Genomic DNA, 25,019 nt, shown 5'->3' with positions numbered 1-25,019 from the left:
GCTCAGTAATATTCCATTGTATGCATATACTACATATTATTTTCCATTCATCCATTAACAGACACTTAGATTGTTTCTACATCTTGGCCATTGTGAACAGTGCTGCAGTGATCATGAGACCACTAATATCTTTTTGAGATTCTGATTTCAAATCTCTTGGATAAATATCCGTAAGTGCTATTGCTGGATCATAGGTAGTTCTATTTTTTACTTTTTTGTTCTATTGTATATTCCCATCAACAGTATACCAGGGTTCCAGCTTCTCCACATCCTTGCCAACTCATGTCTTTTTTTTTTAAAACAGCCATCCTGACAAGTGTGAAGTGACACCTCTTTGTGGTTTTGATTTTCATTTCTGATGTTTAGTGACATTAAGCACCTTTTTCCTTGCATGTTAACTATTTGAGTTTCTTCTTTGAAGAAATGTCTGTTCAAGTCTTTAGCCCATTTTTAAATTAGGTTATTTGTTTTTTGCTATTGAGTTGTGAGAGTTCCTTATGTATTTTAGAAATTAACCCTTTATCAGATACAAGTTGTGCAAACATTTTCTCCCATTCTGTAGGTTTGCGTCTTCACTGTTGACTGATTCCTGCTGTGCAGAAGTTTTTAGTCTGAGGTAGGCCCACTTATTTTTGCTGTTATTGCTTGTGCTTTGGTGTCATATCCATAAAATCATTGCTAAGACCAATGTCATGAAGTTTTCCTCTGGGCCTTCAGGTTTTAAGTTTTTAATCTATTTTTGATTGATATTTGTGTATGGAATGAGAAAAGGGTCTAACTTCAGTCTTCTACATATGGAGACCTAGTTTTCCCAGCACCATTTGTTGAGGATAGCCTTTCCCCATTGTGTGTTCTTGGTTACTTTGTTGAAGATTAGTTAACCTGTATGCATGAATTTATTTCTAGGTTCTCTATTCTGTTCTCTTTGGCCTAAATGTCTGTCTTTATACTAGTACTATACTGTTTTACTTACTATAGCTTTGTAATATATTTTGATGTCAGTAAGTGTGATGCCTCCAGCTTTGTTCTCCTTTCTCAATACAGATTTGTCTATTCAGGGCCTCATTTAATCCTCAGCAATTCTTTGAGTTAAGTACTTTTGTCCCCAGTCTGCAGATGAGGAAATTAGTCTCAGAAGGAAGAGTAACTTGCCTAATAACAGACAGCTAGTAAAAGCTGGATCTGGGAATGTACTTGAGTGCTATCTGACTCCAAAGCCAGGGCTTTTTACCATTACATTCCACAAGCCCCCAGAAACTGCAGAGTGATGTATTCAACAGGAAACTCTGAACTAGGACACATAAGTAAAATTAAGTAAGTTCTACAGATTTTTTTTACTCATTTATTCACCTGAAAAATGCATGTAATAATGTATGCTTCATAGATTTTTGAAAAAACATTAATAGCGTCCTGAAAAACAGTATGAGATTCTTACTAAAAATTATCAAAACAATGCCAATTTCTAAAAATAGATGAATTAATAGGTTTTATCTAAAAACTCCTCCCTAATAGTCTTTCATTGAGATGAATAATCAAACAACCTAAATAGACCCATTGATTTCCCTCCATACTCTAAATTAAGCAGTATCAGGCTCCTCCCTCCACCCTCCCCCTGACATAATACATCCTGGGAGACCTGTCTTTTTATTGGTTGAATATGTTGTCAGTCACAAGGCATGAAAAGTACTGCCTCTGCTCTTTGCATTTATGAATTAACAGATGTGCTTGCTTTGAAGAAACTGATTCATTTCTTGATGGGAAGAAAAATCTTATTTAGTGTTTCACTTACGTTTTTATGTATGGGCTTTTCACTAACTTTGGACCAGATACTTGCCAGGAAGAATGTAAGGTGAGTAATGCACATTTTTTAATGCAGTGCATCTGTAAACTTCAGTGCAAGTGTAAATTAGGTGGTTCTGTAATTTCTTTATATTTTTGCATAGCTATGTTTATTTATAATTAAAAATGGATATACTAGATTAGATGATTCAGAAGCTACTAAAATCACTGAACTAGAGTTTATAAAGAGATAAAAATATAATCTTTAGTATAAGAGGGAAGAGTTGTTTGTTGAAAATATATAAGAAATGTTTGTATTATGTATCAAAGTATCTATGAGAAAGTGACTCAAATCAGTGTTCAGGCTTCTTTTATACTTATAAGTAAATGTTAATTTCACAGCTCCTCTTGTTTTTATTATGTGAAAAGAGGTAAGGAAAAATTTTAAAGCCTTAGAAATGTATAACCTCTCTCCCAAAGAAAAGGTATTAAATTTAACTGGTAGAAGATGGTAATTGCATGAAGTACATTCTATTTAAAATTAACAAGCAAAATTTCTAGTTCTTTTTCCTTTGTCCTTTTGGCTTCTTTCCATATCATTTAAGGGAAATGAGATTTATTTGTAAGGAAGAATATTAAGAATTTGAATAGCAATTAACTTATGTCATACCTCCCAATTACTCATTATGTGTGATCTGCATAAATGCATCAGGGGATTTAGTGTGAACACAAGGATGGCAGCAAGAAGGAGGATCTGCCAAATTTGTGTTAAATGATCTTTACGTCACCAGCTGATAACAAGTCTAAGTACAGGCATTTCTTACTTCTTTTCCCCATTGTTTCCAAATCAGTTAGAACTTTCATTCAGGTTTGTGTTCAAATAATGTGACCTATACTCCTGAGAGGGGCTTAGTAATATTTCCTCACCTGGTTTATACAGAAATGACTGACCTGTGTATCACACTGGTAAAATGTACAACAAGAGCTATAAAAATCCCAATTCTGTTTTTGAAACAAGGTTAATGAGTTTAAATAATCATTGCTTCAGAAAGGGCCCTAGCAATCACGTGAATCAATGATTATTTGAATTTCATAATATAGGCCATTAATTCATTATGCTAATGAATTATACTAATAAAGCATGTTAATTCATTAAGAGTAGGGGTCACCACTGTTCCTTTACCAGTACTTCATCTTGGATTTATGCTTAAACAAAAAGAACATCTTTTTCTTCTCACACAGCATCCTGTGTGATCTCCCATTTCCACTTGCCCTCCACAGTTAGTTCGTTCATTAATCTGCTTGTTCATGTATGCATGTAGCACATATATTTTTATTACTTGGTACTTTTAAATAGCTAGACAATGTGCTGGGTGCTGTGTCTACAGTGGTGAGCAAAACAGACATAGTTCCTGCCCTTATGGAGCTTTAAGTCTAGAGGGGGAGGCCTTCATTAACAAATGAACAATATTATTATAAATAAACTGAAATGTGATGTGAAAGGAAAGTAGGGGAGGCTATGAGCACATACACTAGGGGGACCTGGTCTGGTCTGGGAAGTCAGAGACAGTGTTACTGAGGAAATGATATTTGATCTGTTATCTAAAAGATATGGAGGAAATAACTATGAGGTAGGGGGAATGGGAAGGTGGAGAACATTCCAGGTGGAGGAACCAGCAGGTGCTAAGTTCATGATGGGCGAAGGAACATAGGAAGCATTTAGGGAACTAAACTATAGAATGCTGTGTAGCTGGAGCAGGGAAGGAGGAGGTGGAATGAGCTGAGCACAGTTAGCAGGCGGAGGTGTTTCGGGGACCTACAGGCCCAGGTGGGAATGTGGTCTCCATCCCGAGTACAGCTGTGTTGCAGCTACTTCACCGTCATCTTCATGAAGGCATGCTTGGGAGATTCATGATGAAAAACCTAGTGAATCGCAAATATGGCACCAGCCACGACAAGCCTGGGGCTCTTGATTATTTTTCAGGTGTTGCCAAACTCCCTTTTGCTGGAAAAGGGTCTGAATATTTTAGACAATGTAGGTTTAACTTTTTTTAAGCCAGTGTTTCTCAGTTTATTCACACAGATAATTAGAACTAGGTAATGTAGTCCCACTTAAGTTCAGAGATTTTATAATGATGTAAAAATGCTATATATTTTGTCTTTGGTTGAGATAATGGCTTCCCATAAAACCTCATTAGTTCAGGCTTATAGGGGTGGACAAGGCCTGCCTAGATACAATTACAATTTATTTAAAAAAAATATAGTAGCAGTATTATATATTCATGAGGTTGGAGCAATCACATAATCCACCACACAGCCACGATATTTAAATAAGATATGTAGATGATTTTTCAGTTTATGCATTTTAGAAATATCTAACAACTTTCTGTTATTATCAACAAAATTTCTGTCTCCAGCACTGCCCTCACCTTTTTTCCTTCATCGCCCCACCCCTCCAATATAATGACATTAGTATTTCCATTTAAATTGGTGCTTGCATCAGTATAACTATGTATATTGTTCACTACCAAGCCAGTTAAGTTAGTATACTGTAATTATGTTTCTTTTCTCTTTGCACAATTCTTCCCTTTTCTCTTGAGTTAAAATTACCTTTTTTAATTTGCAATATTAAAATACGCATATTCTTAATTCTCTTACAAGTCTCCTCATCTAACATGTAGGGTAGTGTCAAATCATTCTTTTTTTCTTTACAGCCCTTGTGTCCTTGCTGCAGTTTGGATTGATACTCTCTAGGTATGATGGGCAGTAGTCATCCTTAGGTTTCTCTTCATCAGTCTTTTTGAGTCAGATCCCCTGTTTATTAGTGCCTATGTTTTCATCTTAGTTTTCTCTCTTACTTGGATGGAATACACCCTCCATTAGCTTCCTGTCACAGGGTATGGGACATGCTTCTCCTGAATCCTTGAACTATTCTTTTTATTTCTGGAAGTTAATAGGACATTTTGTTTGCCTCAGGCTCCAAAATGTTAGAAGTACCTTATCTCACAAATGTCAACTCAGAATGCATCACAGAGCTAAATGTAGGCTATAATTTTAATGCATCTAGATAAAATACAAGAGAAAACTTTTGTTACTTTATGTTAGTAGAGTATTAAATTTTATGAAAATTAAAACTTTTGCCTTTTGAAAGTCACTGTTAAGAAAATGAAAAAAGCAGAACACAAAATGGAAGAAAATATTTTCAATATATGTGTATCTGACACAGGACTTGTATCCAGAAATGCAAGGAATTCTCAACTCAATAATAAGAGAACGGTGAACTCAAATTTTAAAAATTTGCAAAAGATTTAAACATACACTTCACAAAAGAAAATATATGAATGGTCATAGGCACAAGATAAGATGCTAACATCATTAATCATCAGGAAATGAACATTAAAATTGCAGTGAGATAGCAACCCACACCCATTAGAATGGCTAAAATTAAGCAGCTTCTTTAAATGTTAACACCAAATGTTACAAGAATGTGAAGCCACAGAAAAGCTCATACACTGAAATTGATTGGGAATTTTTAGAAAGTATAAACTTCTACTATATGACTTAGCCATTCTACTTCTGGGCATTTATTCATAAGAAACAAAAACATACTCCATATAAACTCCTACACATGCATATACTTACATATTTATTTGTAGTAGCCCCAAACTAGAAACACCATAAATGCCTATGATTGGGTACACAGACAAAATGTGGTATATCCATACAATGAAATATTTCTCAGTAATAAAAAGGAATTAAATATTGATATACATAACATCAGTGAATTCCAGTCATTGTGTTAAGACTGAAAGAAGCCAAGCACTAAGGAGTATATGTTATATGAACCTGTTTATAATTCTAGAAAATGAAAACTAAAGTGACAGCAAGTCTGTACTTGGCTGAGGATGGAAGTGCATGGGGAAACTTTGGTGGGATGTAAATATTCTGTATCTTTATTATGTTGGTATGTCACCAGTATATGCATATGCCAGCACTCATCAAGTTGTATACATTGAATGAATGCAGTTTATTGCACTTAAATTTTACCTTAAAGTTGATAAAGTAAAAACAAATAGTTGTATGCATGCATGAAGCTATTAATAACCAGTAGACATCATAGTCACCAATTTTTCATCTTCAGAAAGTCTCAATAAATAATAGAGATGGTATTACAAAGAGAATGGTGCATTAGATTTGTAATAGGTTTCATATCATTAACTCTAAAGCACTTTAATATAGATTTAGTAACTTATTATGTTTTGCATATAGATGATAGGTAATGTGTATTTTTCTTTAATTGTAAAAATGTTGGAAGTCTATATAATAGTTATACATATAGGTCTTGGGTCAGAATCTCAAGTATTGAGTTTGATCTGCATTCTCATATACTACAGGTACAACTTCTAAGTTTAAAATATACAATAAATTATAAAACTTTTTATGACATTTATGACACAATTGAAGATTTAAACACTGGCATGATATTTAATGTTAAAGAATTATTAATAGTTTCTAGATATAGTCGGGCTGTTATTTTAACAAGTCCTTATCTTTTAGAAATACATACTTAAATGGTATAATTTCTGATATTTCCTTCAAAATAATACCAGAATGAGGAAGTGGGTGATCTCATAGGTGAAACAAGATTGGTTATGACTTGATAATTACTAAAACTGGATGATGGGTACAGGTACATGATAGGGGGCTTATATTTATTGTTTATATTTGTGTGTTCTTGTGATAGTCCATGATGAAAAGATGTGTACATCTTCTAAATTACCAATTTCACTTCTAGGAATTTATCTTAAGGAACTTCTCAGGGGTGTGAACCAACAGTCCACAATAATGTTTAATGTAGTATTGTTTATTAATTGGAGACAAATACTTAATAAGAATTTGGTTAAGTAAATTGGTACAGTTGTATGTTGCGATACCATGTAGAATTCAAAATTATGTCAGAAAAATATATAATTACATGCAAAAATATTTGTGATATATTTTTAAGTGAAAAAAAATTGCAGGCTCCAAAACAAGATATTTACAAGTCTGTTTCAAAATTTTATAAAAAGTAAATTATAGGTATATATTTGTTTATGTGTGGGTAGAGTGAAATTATCTTCATAATTTGCCAGCCTTTTTGTCATAGAATACTTCTTTCTTTATTAAAGATAGTTGAATATTTTCACTTTAATATGTAAACAGTACAATGTACTTTATTACTTTATTACTATGAAATATCACTGTAAAATATTTCATTTTTTATAGTTTGGATTTTTGGTTTATTATTTTTTGCCTAAACGTCAGTGTCTAGAATACTGTTTGGCACCTAGTAGGCTGTCAATAATATTTAATGAACAGGAACTAGGGTTGACATTAAAAATTTTTTTCTTTACATTTTTCTGCATTTTCCTTATTTTCTTTGAAGAACATATATTACTCTTAAAATCAGAAATTCACTATTAAAAAGTGGATGATTTTGATAGGCTAATGTTTTATTCTTCTACTCTGAGATGTAATAAACTGGAATGCCTTCCTTAAAACTTCATATAAAATCTGAAATGAAGATTTTTTTCAATATCTTTTTATTTTTTCGTGTCTTTTCTAGTTTCAGCTCTCAAACATCTTCAAATAAAGAAGAGGTGATAAACAGTGGTAAGACCTGTAATTGCCCTTATGATTCCCTGGGGGGCCAAGGAAGGGTTTTGTCTGTGACTTTTCTGAATACTGGTGCTTACATCAGAGTCTCTCATGTGAAAATCTAACTCGTGTATTCTAAATTATGAGCCCAAAGAGGCTCAAGCACCTAGCATATTATTATTACTCAGTTACATTAATAAATCAATGATATTTAGCCTTTGTATTCATAGCATTTACTTGACAGGTCAACAGAATAATGGAGATACGAAGCCAATCCAGAATTTCTCAACAATACCAATCACACAGGTATGGGTATATTAGAAAACTAGATTGTAGCTTTAAAAAAAACTTTAACACATTTCAATCATGTCAGAACCATTCTGAAAATATAAATAGTAATTCTGTTAATAACTAACATTCTGCTTGAACTTTGGGTGGGTAATCTGGTAGTTGAGAAAAAAAGCAAGTTTCACTTGCTTTCATATACTGCTGACCCTTGAACAACATGGGTCTGAACTGTATGGGTCTACTTATACAGGGTTTTATTTTTAGATTTGAGACAACTTGAAAAATCTTGTTCCTGGTTTACTTTATTGTAAGAATATAGTATATAATACATGTAACATACAAAATTTGTATTAATTGATGGGCTATATTACTGGTAAGGTCCACTGTAGGTTATTAGTAGATTAATTTTTGAAGAGTCAAATGTTATATGTGGATTTTCAACTGTATGTAGGGGGTTTGTGCCACTAATCCTGGCATTGTTCAAGGGGCAACTGTATTTTCATTGCACTTTCAGTTTTTCTGCTTTTCCAGACTGGACCACTATTGTACCAGTCTGGCTTTGGTTGTTGGTAAGCTCAGATCGCTGCTGCCTAATTTCTCTTTTATCTGTACCTTTACTGGAGTAATTGACATGGAATAGTTGATCTAGATAATTGGATCTTTTCTCAGATACAGACCTGCCTTTTGACTTCCATAGTTGGGTGCTGAAGTACATTCGCTGTCTTGGGCTATCAGGCAGTCGGCAAAGGTTTCAGAAGATGTTGAACAAATGTTAGAATGCCTTGCTAGTCTATGTGTATTAAATGATCTGGAGCTGCATGGTTGAAGATGGTGGCTACTAGCCACATGTGGCTATTTACATTTAAATTCATATGAGATAATTTTAAGTAAATTAAATATTAAGCTCCTCAGTTTTACTGGACACATTTCTAGTACATAATAGCCACATACAGAGCCAGTGTCTGCTGCACTGGACAGTACAGATATAGAATATACCCAATATTGCAGAATGTTCTATTGGTCTGGAGAATTATACTTGATTTCTAGAAACCTCTTCTTTTCTTTGGTTAACCTGTTAGTTTTTTTAAAGTTCTGCATTATTTGGGTTCTTACTATATTGTTTTCTGAAGATATTACAGCCATTAGTTTCATGGCATGGCGAATTTTTTTTAGTTAACAGATGTTAGTTTTTTTCTGAATAGTTTCAGGTTTATAGAAAAAAATTAACAGAAAGTACAGAGCGTTCCGCTCAATCCCTCCTCCTCCGATTTTCTCTATATTTAATGTCTTGCATTAATGCAGTACATTTGTTAAAATGGATGACCCAATATTAATACATTATTATTAACTAAAGTCCATGGTTTGTATTAGGATTCACTCTTTGTGTTGTACATTTTATGGGTTTTAACAAATGTGTAATGATACCTATCCATCATTACAGTATTATACAGAATAATAGTTTTCATGGCCCTAAAAATCTCTTGTGTTCTATCTATTCTTCCCCTCTCCCTCTCCCTCTCTCAGCACAGTGCCTTTTAAAAATCTGTATTCCTATTATGATCTGCAAAGTTGGTTTTTTTAAACAATTCGGTCCTTTCCATTTTTGGTGCTTTGTGGAACTGGGTTCCTGTCATTTTAGGCTTGTGTGGTCTGCCCCACCTCTCTCCTTTTACCAAATGATAGCATGGACTCAAGCTAGAGAGATCAGAGTTTCATTATGCTGTGAATTAACCCTTTTACTTCCCCAAAGCCTTTTGTATCATGGGAACATACTCATCTCTTATATTGTGTTTATTTGCTCCATTAGGCTCTCAACTACAATCTGACCAGACAAAGGCATTTAGGAAACGAACCTTGGATTGCATTCAGCCATCATAGACCAGTTAATGTCTCTGTAGATGGAATTCCTTGCATTCTCTTCTGGTCCAGAAGAATAATAATTAAATTTAAGAATCAGAGCTGGCTGGACCTTACAGATGAAGCTTTTGGCCAGAAAGCAACAGTGAATGCTGTCAACTCAAGCTGCAGTGAAGAAAGTGCCACGTAAGTTGACTGCTTCTCTAGAGGAACCCCTCAGGGTGACTGCAGTCTGTTAACTGGATGGTCCAGGTTTCTTTCATTTTAGTCAATCGTAGTAGGCTCCTTTGTACATGACCCTGACACACATCTCTGAGGAAATGTTTACTGTCTAAACTGAAAGAACAAGTCCAAAATCCATTTTTTTATCAAGTATTTTTTCCTCAGCAATTTTCATCTGAATTTTAGCTAATTGTTACAATACCTTGTGGAAAATCAGAGTTCAGAAAATGAAGGTTTTCAAATTCATTCTGAAAAAGAGAAGAGGACTCCAGATTTGGTAGCAACTCCAAATATGAAGTGTCAAAGTACTTTTGTCCCAGCAGAGAGGAAAATCAGTAATCACAGAGCAGAGTTCAGCATATTCTAGTGGGTAAAACAGAGAAGACTGGCTTTAGCAAGGGCAGATGTTCCATTCTAGGGAGTATTCTGAGGTTGTGGAATGTTGCCTGTTTGCAAATGTGCAAGGGTACCTTGGAATGGCCAAATTTCAGAGAATTATTTAGAACATTTCAAAAGTGAATAGAATAATCAAATAATTTTGATTTGAAATAAGCATATTAAACAAAATATCCTTTATGAAGAGAAAATCAGTTTTCATTGCTTTCTCTGCTTTTCAGTCATCCATGCAAAAATGTTTTGCTTGTATTTGTTTTGATCCAGGGGGAGGAAGTCTGGTGTGGCCCACTTGCTTTCTATAAACCTTATTGCTTTCAACATTTGCTGGTATAATGGAGGCTTTTGGGAGATTCTCTGCATTTAGTCTGGCCTGGTTTAGATGGGCAGGATGCTTTGTATAAACCATAACATACTGTGTATTTGTGTGTATCCTTTTTATATACTTTGGCTGGAAACACTTTTTTATTCCTGAACTTCTCATTTAAAAATGATTGATGATAGGTAAATGGATTATATTACTATACACTTAAAAGTTAAATTACAAATCTTAGTATCTTGCTCTTCAGAATGACTGTCTTTTACTAGGGAATTAGGAAATTGCAAATGTGCATATCTTGAGCCCTCCCAGATTTTTTATTCTTTCAGCATGACTATCAAAGAGACTCCATCACTGCTAGGAGCTCAGGACCTTGCCTCAGGCTCTTCGTTAATCCCCTGCAGGGGGGTCTTCATTCGTGGTCAGCTGCCCATAGAGGCGCTGGTTGCTTGGGAAGCACCTGGCCTGCCTGTGGCCGACTGGTCCTCCTTGATCCCACTTATCCTGACTCCAGGGTATTTGTGGGGAAGATTAGAGCACTGCAGCTTTTTGCTGGGCTTTAGAAACCTTAATGATCACTGGGAACCCAGAGACAGAAAGAATGATTTTTAGGCCCAGTTCTGCCAGTGAGTTCTGTGATTTTACATACAGGAGCTGCTGTAGGATCATCCCTGTGAGATGGAGATGTTGGCACGTTAATTGCAGCTAACGGGACTTGAGTTCTTACCATGGGCCAGGCACTGTGAGGACTAACAGGCATGGTATTTGTTGTTCTTCACAATATTATTGTGAAGAAGTCCCTGAGTCACAGGTACTATTTTCATCCATGTTTCAGGTGAGGAAATCAAGGCTTGTGGAAGTTAGGAAACTTGCTATCATACAGCTCATATGGTAATAGCTCTGGTGTCTAAAATGTCTTAACAATGACATTTTACTTCCTCTCTTTTGGCTCCATCTCACCGGGTCGTGAAACCCAAATAAATAAATGAATTCATAAGAACTTTATATTCAGAGGTGTTTCTCCACGGACGACTATTATCTTCCTAACTTAGTAATGATAACATGGTTACCTGGGGGAGAGGCCTGGGGAAGCTTTGGTTTTCACAATACATGAATTAATGTTTGGGGGGTACCTGAGTTTTTCTTCTTGGTTGCTGTCCAAGAATTCTCCTGAGGCGAGTCCTGAGTGTGCAGTCTTACCTTCTGGAGTCCTGTTGAGGGGAGTGTGCAGCCTTCCTGGAGGGCCAGCCCCAGGGGTGGAGTGGGAGACTTGCCTGGACGCAAGTCTGCAAGGACCAGCTACTGAGACCGCCCAGTGAATTGCATAGATTTGTGATGCCTTTGCTGTGCTGGCAAGGAAACCTTATGTGCTCAAGAACCAGAAAGGGAGTTGCTGAAAGAACAAACCCAAGCAAAGACATAACCGTGTAAGGTCAAAAGACAGATTAAAAAAAGATGACCGTGTTTTAGCTCTTGGAAACAGAATGTTCAGGGGAAGGCAAATTGTTGGCAGATGGATTTGCTATGAAGTCTTTTTAAATAGTGAAAACCCTACAAACAGAGCATAATCCCAGCATGTGTGGATTTTGAATTTAGGCAATTGCAGTCTGAAGAATTCATAATCCATTTTAAATGTGAGAGGGTAGGGTGCTTGGAAGAGTGGAAGAAGCTCTTTCTTGAGTGACTTGCTGGGTTCTGTTTCTCCTTTGTGTTCCCAGGTTATGGTGGAGTGCCCAGCACTTAAAAAATTTTCACTCAACGATCGTGAAATTTGTTTTGTTGAAATCAGACCTTGTGTTGTTTACTCTGCAGCAGAGCATATTAACAGTTTCCACTGAAGCCAGGACAGCTAGAGAAAGCTCTTGGAGCATCAGAAGCATGGAGGCCCTTGAGCTGCTGCCTCAGCCGCAGGCACAGAGATAGGGTGGGCTCACCATGGCTGTGTTTTGAGATTTAGTTTGTTAGCTATAGAGCCAGTTTAGGGGTAACTAATCTATTCTGATTCCTTGGAAGGACTAGAAAAATTTCTGTTAGAGTAAATGACCAGTCAGATTTATAAAATAACTACTCAAGAAATGGATTTTCCTTCTTTCAAGTATTTTCAGTAATTTGTAACATACTGTCAGAATATTGTAGAAAGATCCTCTTGTAGACTTGCTTTACTGAGTAAATTAGCTCACAAAGTGTTTATAAATGAGTGTTGCTAAGGTGTCTGAGTTTATGATGTTAGGAAATAGAGATATTTCTCTTAGCAATCTTATATGATTGATTTTATAAACACGTCCCTTTTTGCCATAAGTAGTATGAAAATAAACTTCAGCTCAATCACTGAGTCTTCTGTTTCTTGATAAGTGAGACAAATTAATGAGATTATATTTGTGTGATTTTTTTTCAAGGTTTTTTGTTTTTATAGTGTATATTGAGGGGTTATAACTTCTAGACATTATAATGTCACATAGCAGCATGTGTATTTGAATTTCTCACATTTTCTGATGTCAATTATTTATTAAGCTTATCATTCTTATTTTTCAACCTTATTGAAATATAAATGAAATACACTTAAGATGCACACATTTAAAGTATACAATTTGATCAGCTTGGACATGTTTAACTATGAGACCATCACCACAGTCAAGACAGCAAATATTTTCATCACTCTCAAAAGTTCCCTTGCGCCCTGCGTAATCCATCCCTTCTGCCACTCCCACCTCTCTAGGTAACCACTGATCACCTTTCTATCATTATAGATTAGTTTGCATTTTCAAGAGCTTCATAAAAATATCGTTTTACAGTGTGCACTCTTTTTAGTCTGGCTTCCTTCACTTAGCATAATGATTTTGATGCTCTTCTATTTTGCTGCACATATCAAAGGTATGTTTCTAACTTATACTGATGAGTAGTAAGTACTCCATTATATGGCTATACTGCAACTTATTTATCCATCTACCTCTTGATAGAAATTTGTTTTTTCTTTCAGTTTTTAGATAACTTTCCAAATAAAGTTGCTATAAACATTCATGTACAGGTTGTTGTAGGTACATATATGTTCATTTCTCTTAGGTAAAGACCTAGCTGTAGAATAGGTGGATCATATTGTGTGTAAGTTTAGCTTTTTAAGAAACTGCCAAATCATTTTTCAAAGTGGCGCTACCGTCTCCCTTCCCGCCAGCACTGTATGAGAGTCCCAGTTGCTTTGCGTCCTTGCCAACACTTGGTATGGTCAGTGTGAGACTGTAGAGAAAATACTTTCATGTTTCTGCAGGGTTAGTAATTTCTGAACAAATTTTACTAGGCCCTGGGTTAAGAGCTAAGCCATGGGGTTCGTAAGAGGTCTACCTCCACAGAAGAAAGTGTTTACAAGTCAAGGAGTAATGAAACTGAGCACCATGGAGTCATTCCAGGGCTTGGAAATCCAGAGGGGCTTCTCATCTTCCCCTTGGAATCATATGTAACCATTTATTTCCTTTATGTTGAGCTATTTGCTCCCATCTAAAGGCTAATAAAATTCATCTGCTTACATTGTGAGGCAGGTACTCAGGGTCCTTCTCTTTTCTCATCCAAAGGAAAAACATTGCCACTAAAGAAGCAAATGTTTCCTTCTCTCAGGAGGTGAAGGGGACTGCCCTCTCTGTCCGATATAAATTCCTGGATTCATAATGTTGGGGTTCCTCACTAGTATTACAAATCCCAGGATGTGCGGGCTGACATCTGGCTCTCATCATGTTGCCCACAGGGAGAAATTGGATTAAAAGGGGAACCAGTGTAGTTGTTGCTATGAGGTAGTAAAAATATAACTCTGCTTCAGGTAATTTCATGTTAGCTTTCAGATAAATGGGGATAAATATGGATATTAAAAGCTTAGAAGTAGGCTTTAAAAAAAGAAGTTTTAAGCATTTTGATGACTGTACCATGGTGTTTTATTTATTGTGGTATATTTTCCTGATTATTAATGATGCTGAGCAATTTTCACATACTTATTTGCTGTTTGTACACCTTTGTGAAGTGCTTGTCTTTTGATCATTTTTAAGTTGTGTTGTCTTCTTTCTATTGAGTAGTTAATATTTATTGTATTCTAGATACAAGTTCTTTGTGTATGTGTTGTGAATATTTCTTCTGTGACTTGCCTTTTTTTGTTTTCTTAACAGTACCTATTGAAGAGTAAATTTTTTAATTTAATGAAATCAAATTTATCAATTTTTTTCTTTTATAGTTCATACTTCTTTATTTTTTCAAGAAAATTGCCTACCCCAAGATTGCAAAAATGTTCTTTGATGTTTTTTCTGCAAATCTTATAGTTTTAGTTGTGGTAATTTTTTAATATAATGTGAAATAAGGGTGACTTCTATTTTGATGGACTGTGCTGTTCGTTTCCTTAGGTTGTCTCTGAAGTTTGGTGACGCTGAATATCCCAAAGGTCTTGGTATCAGGTAGGTATGGACACCACTTTGGAACCTCATAGGTTCAGCACTTCACATTAGTTCCATATAATTTATTCTTTCAACATGTAAGTATCAGGGGCCTACTATGTGCTAAGCACTGAGCTGCGTGAAATGCCACGTTTATCTAAGCACACCGAAAGTCAGTGATGTTATGATGGGATCCTATAGTAATACTTTTTTCTTTTACCAAAATATCTATGGTTTTTCCTTCCTCAATTAGGGACCTAGAAAACACATGTATCTTTTCCCTCTGAGCAAAGAACAAAACAGCAGTAGACTCACAGACACTGAGAAGTGACTGATGGTTACCATGGCAGAGGGCTTGAGGTGGGTGGGTGAGGAGGGTGAGGGGTATAAAAGGGCACAAAATCTTCAGTCATAATATAAGTTGGTCACAGGTATGGTAGTACAGCATGGAGAATATAGCCAATGGCTCTGCAACATCTTCCTATGTTGACAGATAGTAATTGCACTAGGGGGGGTGGGGATTTGATAATATTGGTAACTGTTGAACTACTGTGTTGTATACTTGAAGCCACTATAAGATTGTATATCAATGATACTTCAGTTAAAAAATATATATATTTAAAGTTCCAAAGCTGAGGCTCTAGTCTGAGGTTATTTTTCTATATAGATTTTTTTACAATGAATCACACTTAATCATTTAACAATAAGGAAAAAATCTCTCTCTATATATATGTATCTGTTTGATATAGGGATGGGGAATATTTTTGATTCACATAGTACTTTTTATCCCAAAAAGCAAATAGCTTTATGATTGTTATTTTTTCTGATGATAAAAGTCTTTGGCAGACACTGTCAGCATCTCATCTATATCCGTTAGGCGTTTCCATTTGAGAGCACTGTAGTACGTCAGCTCAGCTTTCACCTGCTAGCCTTTCTTTGCCTGATATCTATCTCTGGCAGAAGAAGCCCACTGCCTCCCATAGCTATCCCAGCAGCACTCAACCAGTGACTGAGAGAAGTGTTTAGATACCCACCTCCCTCACCCTTAGGGGTCTCCTTGTCTCGGGGACTCAGAAAACTCAGACTCATGCATTCTACTCTGAATCCCAGGGTTCCCCATAGGTATCAAGCCCCACTTGCCCAGCAGTGGAAACTTGCTTAATAATGTGTCTTTTTCTGTTTCCAGTCCTCTGTCATTTCTCTTTCTCCCTTCTACATATTTTGAATGACTAAATTAGCAAATAAATTGGACTCACCTCCCCAAAATACTTCTTGTATTCACATCCTTGTCTCGGGGTCTGCTTCTGTAGGAGCCCAGATTCCTCTAAGACAGGGTTATACATGTCCATTGATAACAGAAAAATCAGAAAATATGGAGCTATAAAAAGAAGAAAATGAAAATCCATCCACCATTTGTAATCACTGTTAGCATTTTGATCTCTGTCCTTCCGGAATTTCTTTCTATGTAGTCACACATTTTTAATGAAAAAAAAAATGTCATGTCATATGTTTACCTTTTTTTTAATTGCTGGAGAATAACCCATTCCAAAAATGACTAAAGGTAATGATTGGATTTGAAGCCCAGTGCGATTATTTACTATCTGAGTAAACTTGCACAAGTTATTTATTTAACCCTCTGTATCTTAATTTATTGTTTGCGAGTTGACAGTACGACACTATCTATCTCTTGGTGTTCTACTGAAGATTAAGTAAAATACACATAACATAGAAGGAGCTTGACATAGAGTAACAGCTATTACTATTATTTTTGACCATTATTTAGCTAATTCTATTATTGTCCATTTAGTTTTTCTCAAATTTTTTTGCAATAATAAAATCAAGTTTTGATTCTAAAAAAGAGAAAAACCCCAAGCTCTTTGTGTTTTTCCTTTTGTAGAAATTTGTATTACTCACTTTTGGGGGCAGTCCTGGCATTTACTCTCACTCCGCTAATAAGGAGACTTGTTCAGAACTAGGAAAGTTGTCTCTGAGCCAGTTCTACTACTTGACAAAAGAGGGCGCGATTGTACTGTTCATGCACAATGTCCTGCATCAGCAAATTTAAAAGTGCTTTGTGGGTAATACTGTTTTATAATATTTTTCAGATTCTCCCTTACCAATTACAGGTCGTCTATCCAGAGCTGGTTTAGTTTGCACCGAGTTGAGATTATTTTCAATAATTCAATCCAAGCAACTTTTAATGCAACTGACATATATGCTCCATCAAGTTATTCATACCACTGTCACCGAGTCAGCAGCCTGCAACGCTATGATGCTCTCTTGTTGCCCAGTGACATGGATGATATATCAAGTCTGTGGGAAGTCACTTTTGTTGATTTCCAGGTAATAAACTAAAACAAATGCTCAGTGCATCTGTGTATTTGGTGCCAAAGAAACTCAGTGTTTGTTTGAAAACACCTGAAATATAAATATTTAAGGAGAAAAGAGGAGTGGATACCTTTAAAATAATACTGGTATTTTTTCATTATCTTCTAATATATGAAATGGACTAGGATAGCGTATTTCCTCTCCCTGTGCACTACACCCTTCCCCTCCAACTTGCTTGTACATTCAGGGTTGTCCAGTCACAAATAATTATCAGCAAGGAATGCTAGTAGTCTAAGCCAGAGTGAAGCTGTGCTGTGAAGCCCAGTGACTGACACTGCCTGGACTGAGAGGCCCTTCCGGGGAGAGGAATTGCGGACAATTATTTTATTTCCTTCAGGGGGCATAGAAGTGATCCTATCAGGGCAGATAAGAAGTGCATCTGTAGAGTGAGTGACAGCCTTGGCAGTTAGCACAGGAATGAACTGTCAGCGAGGGAGTCAAAAATATCCCACAGATCCTCTTGAAAGTATTTGCAGAAAGGCATGGAGGCCTAAGAGGTTCCTTTTCACCACCAGGATCTCAGGCTGAGAGAGATCTGTCAACGTCCTTTGTCCTGTTTACGTGTGAAAGAAGCTTACCTTGTCCTTTCAACTCACTGAAATAGCCAGAGTTTGCATGTCCCTTTTATGGGTGCTTTCTAATCTTTGACATATATAAACGGAAATTCCAAGATATATGTATATTTACTCTCCCTCCCCCAGCATGGAGAGGGGTGGTAGTGATGAGAGGCAGTTTGGGGTAGGGAAAGAGCTTGCATTTTGGAGTTTGAAAGACCTGGTTTCAGATTACTTTTCAGCCACCCAGGCAAACTATTGCACCCTCAATTTCTGACCTATTTTTACGGGTGTAAAGAATTCATGGTCTAATATATGTGGCAACACCCAGGACCACATTAAGGATGGATAAACAGTAACTACTACTTACGAGTCCTCTGTGTGTCAGCATTTTTATGTCTTTGTCTTCAAAAGTTGTCATAATACTCCAAGACAGGTATTATTATCCCCATTTTACAAATGAGATGACTGAAACTTTGATGATTACATAAGTTTTCAAAGTGATATAAGTGGTAAATGGTAGAGGCAAAATTTGAATTCTGGACTGTCTGGCTCCAATGACACTTTATAATATATATAATGTATATGTATTTATATAATATTTATAAAGTATATATATTCCTCTCTCATGCTTTAAAAAGGGGAGCAGGAAGAAAGGGCATAAGGAGGTAACAATGAAAACAAGGAATAACTCACACATAATCTTGCCTAATTAGAACAGCAGAACTGATTAATTTATATATACACCTTGTTCCAGCAAAGACAAGCTTATTTATAGAAGTACTACAAAAAAAAACTTTGATAATGGGCAAACCACTTCATACCCATTAGGATTATTATTATTAAAACGAAACAAATCCCAAAACAGAAAATAACAAATGTTGGCAAGGATATGCAGAAATTAGAGCCCTTGTACATTGCTGATGGAATGTAAATTGGTGCAGCTGCTGTGGAAAACAGTATGGCAGGTCCTAAAAAACTAAACATAAAATTACCATGTGATTCAGAAATTCCACTTGTGATTATATAACTAAAGGAATTGAAAGCAGGGACTTGAACAGATATTTGTACACCCATGTTCACAGCAGCATTATTGACAATAGCCAGAAGACAGAAACAGCTCAAATGACCATCAATGGATGAATGAAAAAAACAAAATCAATATCTGCAGCAGCATAAATGAATCTTAAGGTATTATGCTAAGTAAAATAAACCAGACAAGAAGGACAGATATTTGTATGTTTCTACTCACGTGAGGCATCTGGAGAAGTCAGACTGAGAGATAGAAAGTGGAATGGTGGATACTAAAAGCTGGGGGAAGAGGGGAATGGGGAATTCGTGTTTAATGGGTACAGACTTTTGCTTTTGCAAGATGGAAATTCTGGAGATGGGTGGTGGTGGTGATTGCACAATGATGTGAAGCTACTTCATGCCAATGAGCTATACACTTAAAAATGGTAAAGATGGTAGATTTATATTATGTATATTTATAATAAAAAGAGTGTAAAACAGCAAAAATGGGCAGAGACATGGGGGTTAAGAAAACAAAAGAAGGATCGGTCAGAACCACCAGTGAGGTTGGTATGCAAAATCAGAAGAGCATCTATCTGCCCCACTAGAAGTGGCACAGTAATTTAGCTCTGAAGCTTCAGAGAAGCAGATGTAAGAGTCACCCAGTTACATGTCATGGAGTTCATAAGACTTCTGAAAATATGCTTGTGGAGCACATGCATCCCTTGTGTTATGCATGCCAACATTCTCAATAGCAGTCTCATGGCAGACACAGCACTGGGTGTTGGAGGTGGCCTCACTAAACCACCCTTAATGTAAGCAGGTGGCAGGATGCAAGCTCAGTCCAGGGGAAAGGTAGTTCAGGTGTGTATACAAGTTGCATTCCACATATGCAGTTTTGCTGATCTGGCTCATCCTAGGAATAAAGGGTGGCATGATCTCACATGCATGGCTGACTCACATACCCTGGGTAAACCCTCAGATGCCTCAGGTCAGCAGCTGGGGACTGTGGGATAGGGTAATCAGCATCACAGGAAGGTCCTTTATCCAAATAGCTGATTTCTGATTCATAAGAATGCAGGCCCACTGTTTCTGGATCTTCTTACTTTCAATAGAAGCTAAAATATGGATTCTATGGGAAATTTTCAGGATGTTCAGGTCTCTGAGCCAAACAAAACTCACCTGTGGGCTAGATACAGAGTGCTTATAACCTCTAGTCCAGAAAATGGATGGACAGCATGTTCTTCGGGCACTCTCCACAGACAGCTGTTGTCAACCACTTCTTAAGAATTAGGTGGCAGTCGCTGTGAGGACAGTCTCTTTGGCTGGAGTTGCAGCACCAGATGAGGCCTTCTTTTGTCACTGATAGGTTTGGCTCTTCAGGTACTAGTCTGAAGAAAAGGCCGCTTTGCCTCTTCAGAGTAGGGGGAGGCCAGCGATCCCGGAAGCCAGGGCAAGAGTCTCCTTGGGTGGCTACAATCATTTTAGCAAGGAAAAATGCTAACATGCCCACTTAAGTCATAAAAATGAATTCTTAGTAAAGCATTCATGTATAATTCAATTTTCTGATGTACCTTGTCAAAACTAACTTGTTGACTGAATATATAGGGTTATATTCTAAAGCCAGCTAGATATGGGAGCTGCCTTCCACAAATGACTACTCTTAGAGTGTTTACTCTGTAGCCTTATTTCTTTTGTTGTGATACTATCTAGATATTGGGGCCTGTTGCTGATTTGAACCCTCTCCTAGTCCCCAATAATTAAGCCACTTTATCTGCACAAATGAGAAGGCTTTTCTTTCTATTCTCTGAGCGGGATAGAAGGCGGGGCCGATATACAGCTCTTCTAAAACCAGTATCAAGTCTGTGTGGTACAATGGATAGAGAGGGAGAGGTAGTAACAGGAGGAAAAAGAGACAAAACATACCAGGAGTTATGGAGTCATAAACCGAGAAGTGACTCTGAAGCCAAATTGCCCAGGTTTGACTTAGAGTTTCACTACACTTAATGCTGTGTGACTCTAGGCAAGATGCTTACCTTTTCTGTGCCTCAGTGTTCTCATCAATAAAATAGGGATAAAGTAGTAATTTATTCATAGGTTCTTGGGAGTATTAAACAAGTAAGGGCAGTGTCTGGTACATAAAAAATCTTCAATTAGAGTGAGCTTTTATTATTATCTCACTAGGAATCATAATATCTTCCTTAAAAGATTTCCTGTCCGCTTCCTGTCAGCATAATCAAAGGCAGAGGAACTGAGACTTACTGTTCTTTGTGAAATTTATACTAACATTCTGAGTGTGCTTTAAATTTAGAGACACCACAGAAGTTGTGGTTTTAGATGAACTAGAATGTTCCTAAAAATTAGATTAAAAGATGTTTTATTTCAGACCCTTGAGCCTCAGGAGCCTCTTAATTATGACAACCATACATCTCAAGGTTTCTGGGTCAGTCTCAATTTAAAATTGTTTCACTGTTCCTGTGAGCACACTCATATTTGTTAGATCATGTGTTTAAATTATTCAGCATATATGGCACCAGCAACTTAAATTTGGCTAATTAGGGGTCCAGAACCCCCAGCACAATTTGGAAGTAGATCTTAGGAGAGAAAGAATATGTTACTTCCGCTCTTTCTCCTGACAGATCCAAGGCTTTACCATTAAGGGGGGACAGTTTGCCAGGACGCGAGACTGCACGTCTTCCTTCTCTCCAGCCATTGTAATCGGCCTGGCGATGTCCCTGATCCTGGTGCTCGTGCTGGCCTATGCCCTGCACGTGCTCTTCTACCTGCGGTACCTGGACCGGCACTACGATTTCATCGCCTCTCCAGCCCACTTCCCCCAGCTGAAAGCTCGAGATGCAGCAGAAGAGAAGGAGCTGCTGAGGAGCCAGGGAGTCGAGTGCTATGAACTAAGAAGCCAACAGATATGCAAAATTTACATTTGATAGCACAGGCCCCCTCTTCCTCACGAAGTTCACAGTGGGCTCTGAAAGGAGGTGTTTCTGTTCTGTGCTGTTTGACTTGTGACACACGGTTTTCACTAAATGGCTTTTTTTAAAAAAAAGAAAATACATGCAAAGAGTACATTTTGAAGCATCCATTGGCTGACTTAGATAGACCTGGGCAATGAAAAAGGTTATCTCAGGAATCCCACAGAGATCAATATGACTGTTGCCCCAGGGCTACCTTGAAAGCAAAGGGATGTTTCCAGTTAGGAGATGAAGAGTGATGCGATTTAGAGAAGGGAAGATACACTTGGTCTTCCTCATCCATGCTTGTTTGGAAGTTCAGAATTTAAAATATTTTTTAATGTAGTTTGTAGTTTTCAGAAATTATATCCCAACTTTATTTTAAAAAATAGTTTTTTCTCTTCACAGAACTGTTTAGGGAAGACGCCTGTCAGTATGGTAGAACACCTTATTCAGGGGCTTTCTTGTCATTTACTTTGCTGTTCAGAGGCAGCCCAGGCCAGTCCCTGCAGGAGGCGTGACAGTCCTGGAAGTAGCCTGCCTTCCTCATCCAGCTGTGGTGCCACTGTTTGTCTCAGTTGTCTGACTTAGACCTCCACCAGCTCTCCCAGGTACCGCTTCAAATAAACGGCTGCACGGAGGAAGAACTGTGTTCGTTATGCCAACACAGCTGATTTATGCCACAAAAGACTTGGGGAATATATATATGTGGGAATGGATTCTGAAGATGCTAGTTCAGAGAGCGATGTGTGTAGTTTTAGACTGGGCTGAATTTTTTGAAGTAGGTTCTCTTCCCAGATTTTGGATCAGATGTGCTGGTTTGAGCAGCTGGGAGTATTTCCAACAGTTTACTAGGTTGATTATGATCTGAACTCAACAGTAACATGCACTAAATGAAATAAACCAGAAATTCTTGGTATAATACAGAGAAAGAAAATAAATTTGATAGAGAATTGGGATGTAGGAATAGATTTATCATGTCATGACCGGCTCTCCATCCCCCTAACTCTTTTCCTCTGTGGAGGCCCAGAGGACACTCCTTTTGTCATAAACTGAAAAAGGCATTGGGAACATGGTATCAGCATTTTTGAAGTGTGCTCCACTGGCCATCCCCTGTAGGATGTGGATGAAGAGAGGGACTGCACTGGAATCCTTAGGCTCAGTGGGGAACACTGAGGTCTTGTAGTGGCAGAGGTCAAATAGCAGCACAGTAGCCTTACAGGGCTAAAGGGCTGGAGTGTTAGATTAAATTGTTTGTTGTAATAAAGTGGTCTATGAGAGATGTGGCTGGCAGGCCCCTTCAGGACATGTGCAGCAGAAGAAGCAACATCCATCTGGTGTGAAAGGACCTCACATGAGGCATCGTGGTGGATTCCCAGAGCTGCATGTTCATGACTCAGGAAGAGAGCCCTTGACTGAAGAGGAGACCTCTTTAAAAAGGGTCTTTGTGCTCCTTATTTAATGTTGAGCATTATTGTGAACAATTTTATGCTTGTCCATTGGGTATATACCATTTTGTATCACTTCTGATGTATTTTTATCTTCAGAAGCAGAACTAACACACAATTCCCATGCATGCCTTCTTTATTAACACAACAGGTGTGTGATTATCGCCCTGTAATTGTAAGTGCTACAGGAGTATGACCTAAAAGAGGCCTGTCTTCCACAAAGGTCTAGAACAATATGGCAGAGAAAGTGATGGTTGACATGAGTAGAAGCTGACCAGGTGGGTAACATGGAGAAGGACAAATATGGCAGAAGGAAACACATATGCAAAGACCAGAGGTTAGGAGAACTATGATATGTGTATATGGGCAGGCACATACAATGTATTTAGAGGGATGAAAGATGGTGTTGGAAATGAAGAGAGGGAACAGGTCACTGTGCTCAACTAAAGACTTAGAATCTTGACTTGAGGTAATGGAGAGACCCTTGAGAGGATTTTAAGCAAGGTGATTACATGGTGTAAAAATGTGAGTAAAATAAGACAGATATGTCAGGAAATTATTGCAATAGTTTGGATAAAAAAACAATAGGACCTACATCAATACAGGTGTAAGGAAGGAGCTGGGAAAGGTATTTAGGAATTTGGTACAATAAGACTTGGCAACCAGTTGGCAAGCCACATTGACTGGTAGGTATCTTATCTGGGGTGCTGGGTGGATGATGATGCTAGTCTCCACAATCAGGGAGAAACAGGTAAGGGTAGGCGATGGAAGATTCCTCTAGATAGGTCCTATGATAAAGGTCCAAGTAGAGAATTACATATATGAATCTGGGGCAAAAATTAGGAAATCTGGAGTAGAAATAGAAATATGAAAATGTAGCAGTGCTGCCAGTGATCCCGCCAGTATTCCTATGCACCTTTCAGTGCGTCCTGCCCCATCCGTTCATTGCCAGTAACTTCCCTCAGAGGCTGCTCTGCCTGCGGTCATTGAAGGCTGGAGCTGCTGAGGAATTAATGCCCCCTGGAGTGGCCCTCATGTAGTGACTCTTGGGAGTTGTGTATAAATACCCCAGCTTATTTGCTCCTTGACTGGAATAATTTTAGAGTGGGTTCTACACAATTTCCTGGAGTTCCCCAGCAAGACTAAAGTCCATTGTGTTACCTATTTTGCTTGATAATGTTCTCTTTATTAACTCTCTTCTCTGCCCTATCTTACTTCCTTGCTCCCCTAATGTTGCTTCCTTATATCACCTCCAAAATAAAGTACTTGCATTCAAATCCTTGTCTCAGGGCCTGCTTCTCAGGAACTCAAACTACAAGAAGTAATGCACACAGAGGGAAAATTGCATTTGAAACAGCTTATTTTTACAACTCGTATAAAACATACAGTTATAAGAACACAATGCTAGGACCCTTTCAGGGCCATGGACAAGACCAGTGTGTGTGTCTGTGTGTGAATTTTTACAGAGATTTGCCCTTATACACAACTGTGGACACTGGTTAAAAAAGTCTGTAAGCCTGTTGTCTTCATGTCAGATGCCAAGACTTGAAGTCTACATGGCAGGCAGCTAGGAAGGGAAGCAAGAACAAGCTAGAATCCATGAAGAGCTGGGACCTTGAGAGTGAACTGGGACCTGCCATTGTTTACCGCCTCCAGCCTTGATAAAGTAGTGCCCTTTGCCAAAGAGCTAAGCAAACGGTCCAGGAGTTGAGGATGTTTGAGGAGTTGAGGATGTTGGATGTTGATGTTTT

The 25,019-nt window shown here is 37.5% G+C and overlaps 1 protein-coding gene across 1 annotated transcript; it reads left to right on the top strand.

Moving 5' to 3' along the window:
• The first annotated feature begins 1,404 nt into the window (after positions 1-1,404).
• LOC108393738 (V-type proton ATPase subunit S1-like protein) lies at positions 1,405-24,638 on the top strand. Its single transcript, XM_017654775.3, has 7 exons — positions 1,405-1,849; positions 7,385-7,431; positions 7,661-7,722; positions 9,512-9,747; positions 14,872-14,922; positions 17,007-17,244; positions 21,494-24,638. The coding sequence occupies exons 1-7, from the start codon at positions 1,677-1,679 to the stop codon at positions 21,794-21,796; spliced, it is 1,110 nt and encodes a 369-aa protein (XP_017510264.3). The 5' UTR covers positions 1,405-1,676; the 3' UTR covers positions 21,797-24,638.
• Positions 24,639-25,019: the final 381 nt, after the last annotated feature.

This window comes from Manis javanica, chromosome 1, assembly GCF_040802235.1.
Source record: "Manis javanica isolate MJ-LG chromosome 1, MJ_LKY, whole genome shotgun sequence".
NCBI lineage: Eukaryota > Metazoa > Chordata > Mammalia > Pholidota > Manidae > Manis > Manis javanica.
Note: the sequence above shows the minus strand (reverse complement) of the source record. Positions and strands in the feature narration are given on the sequence as shown.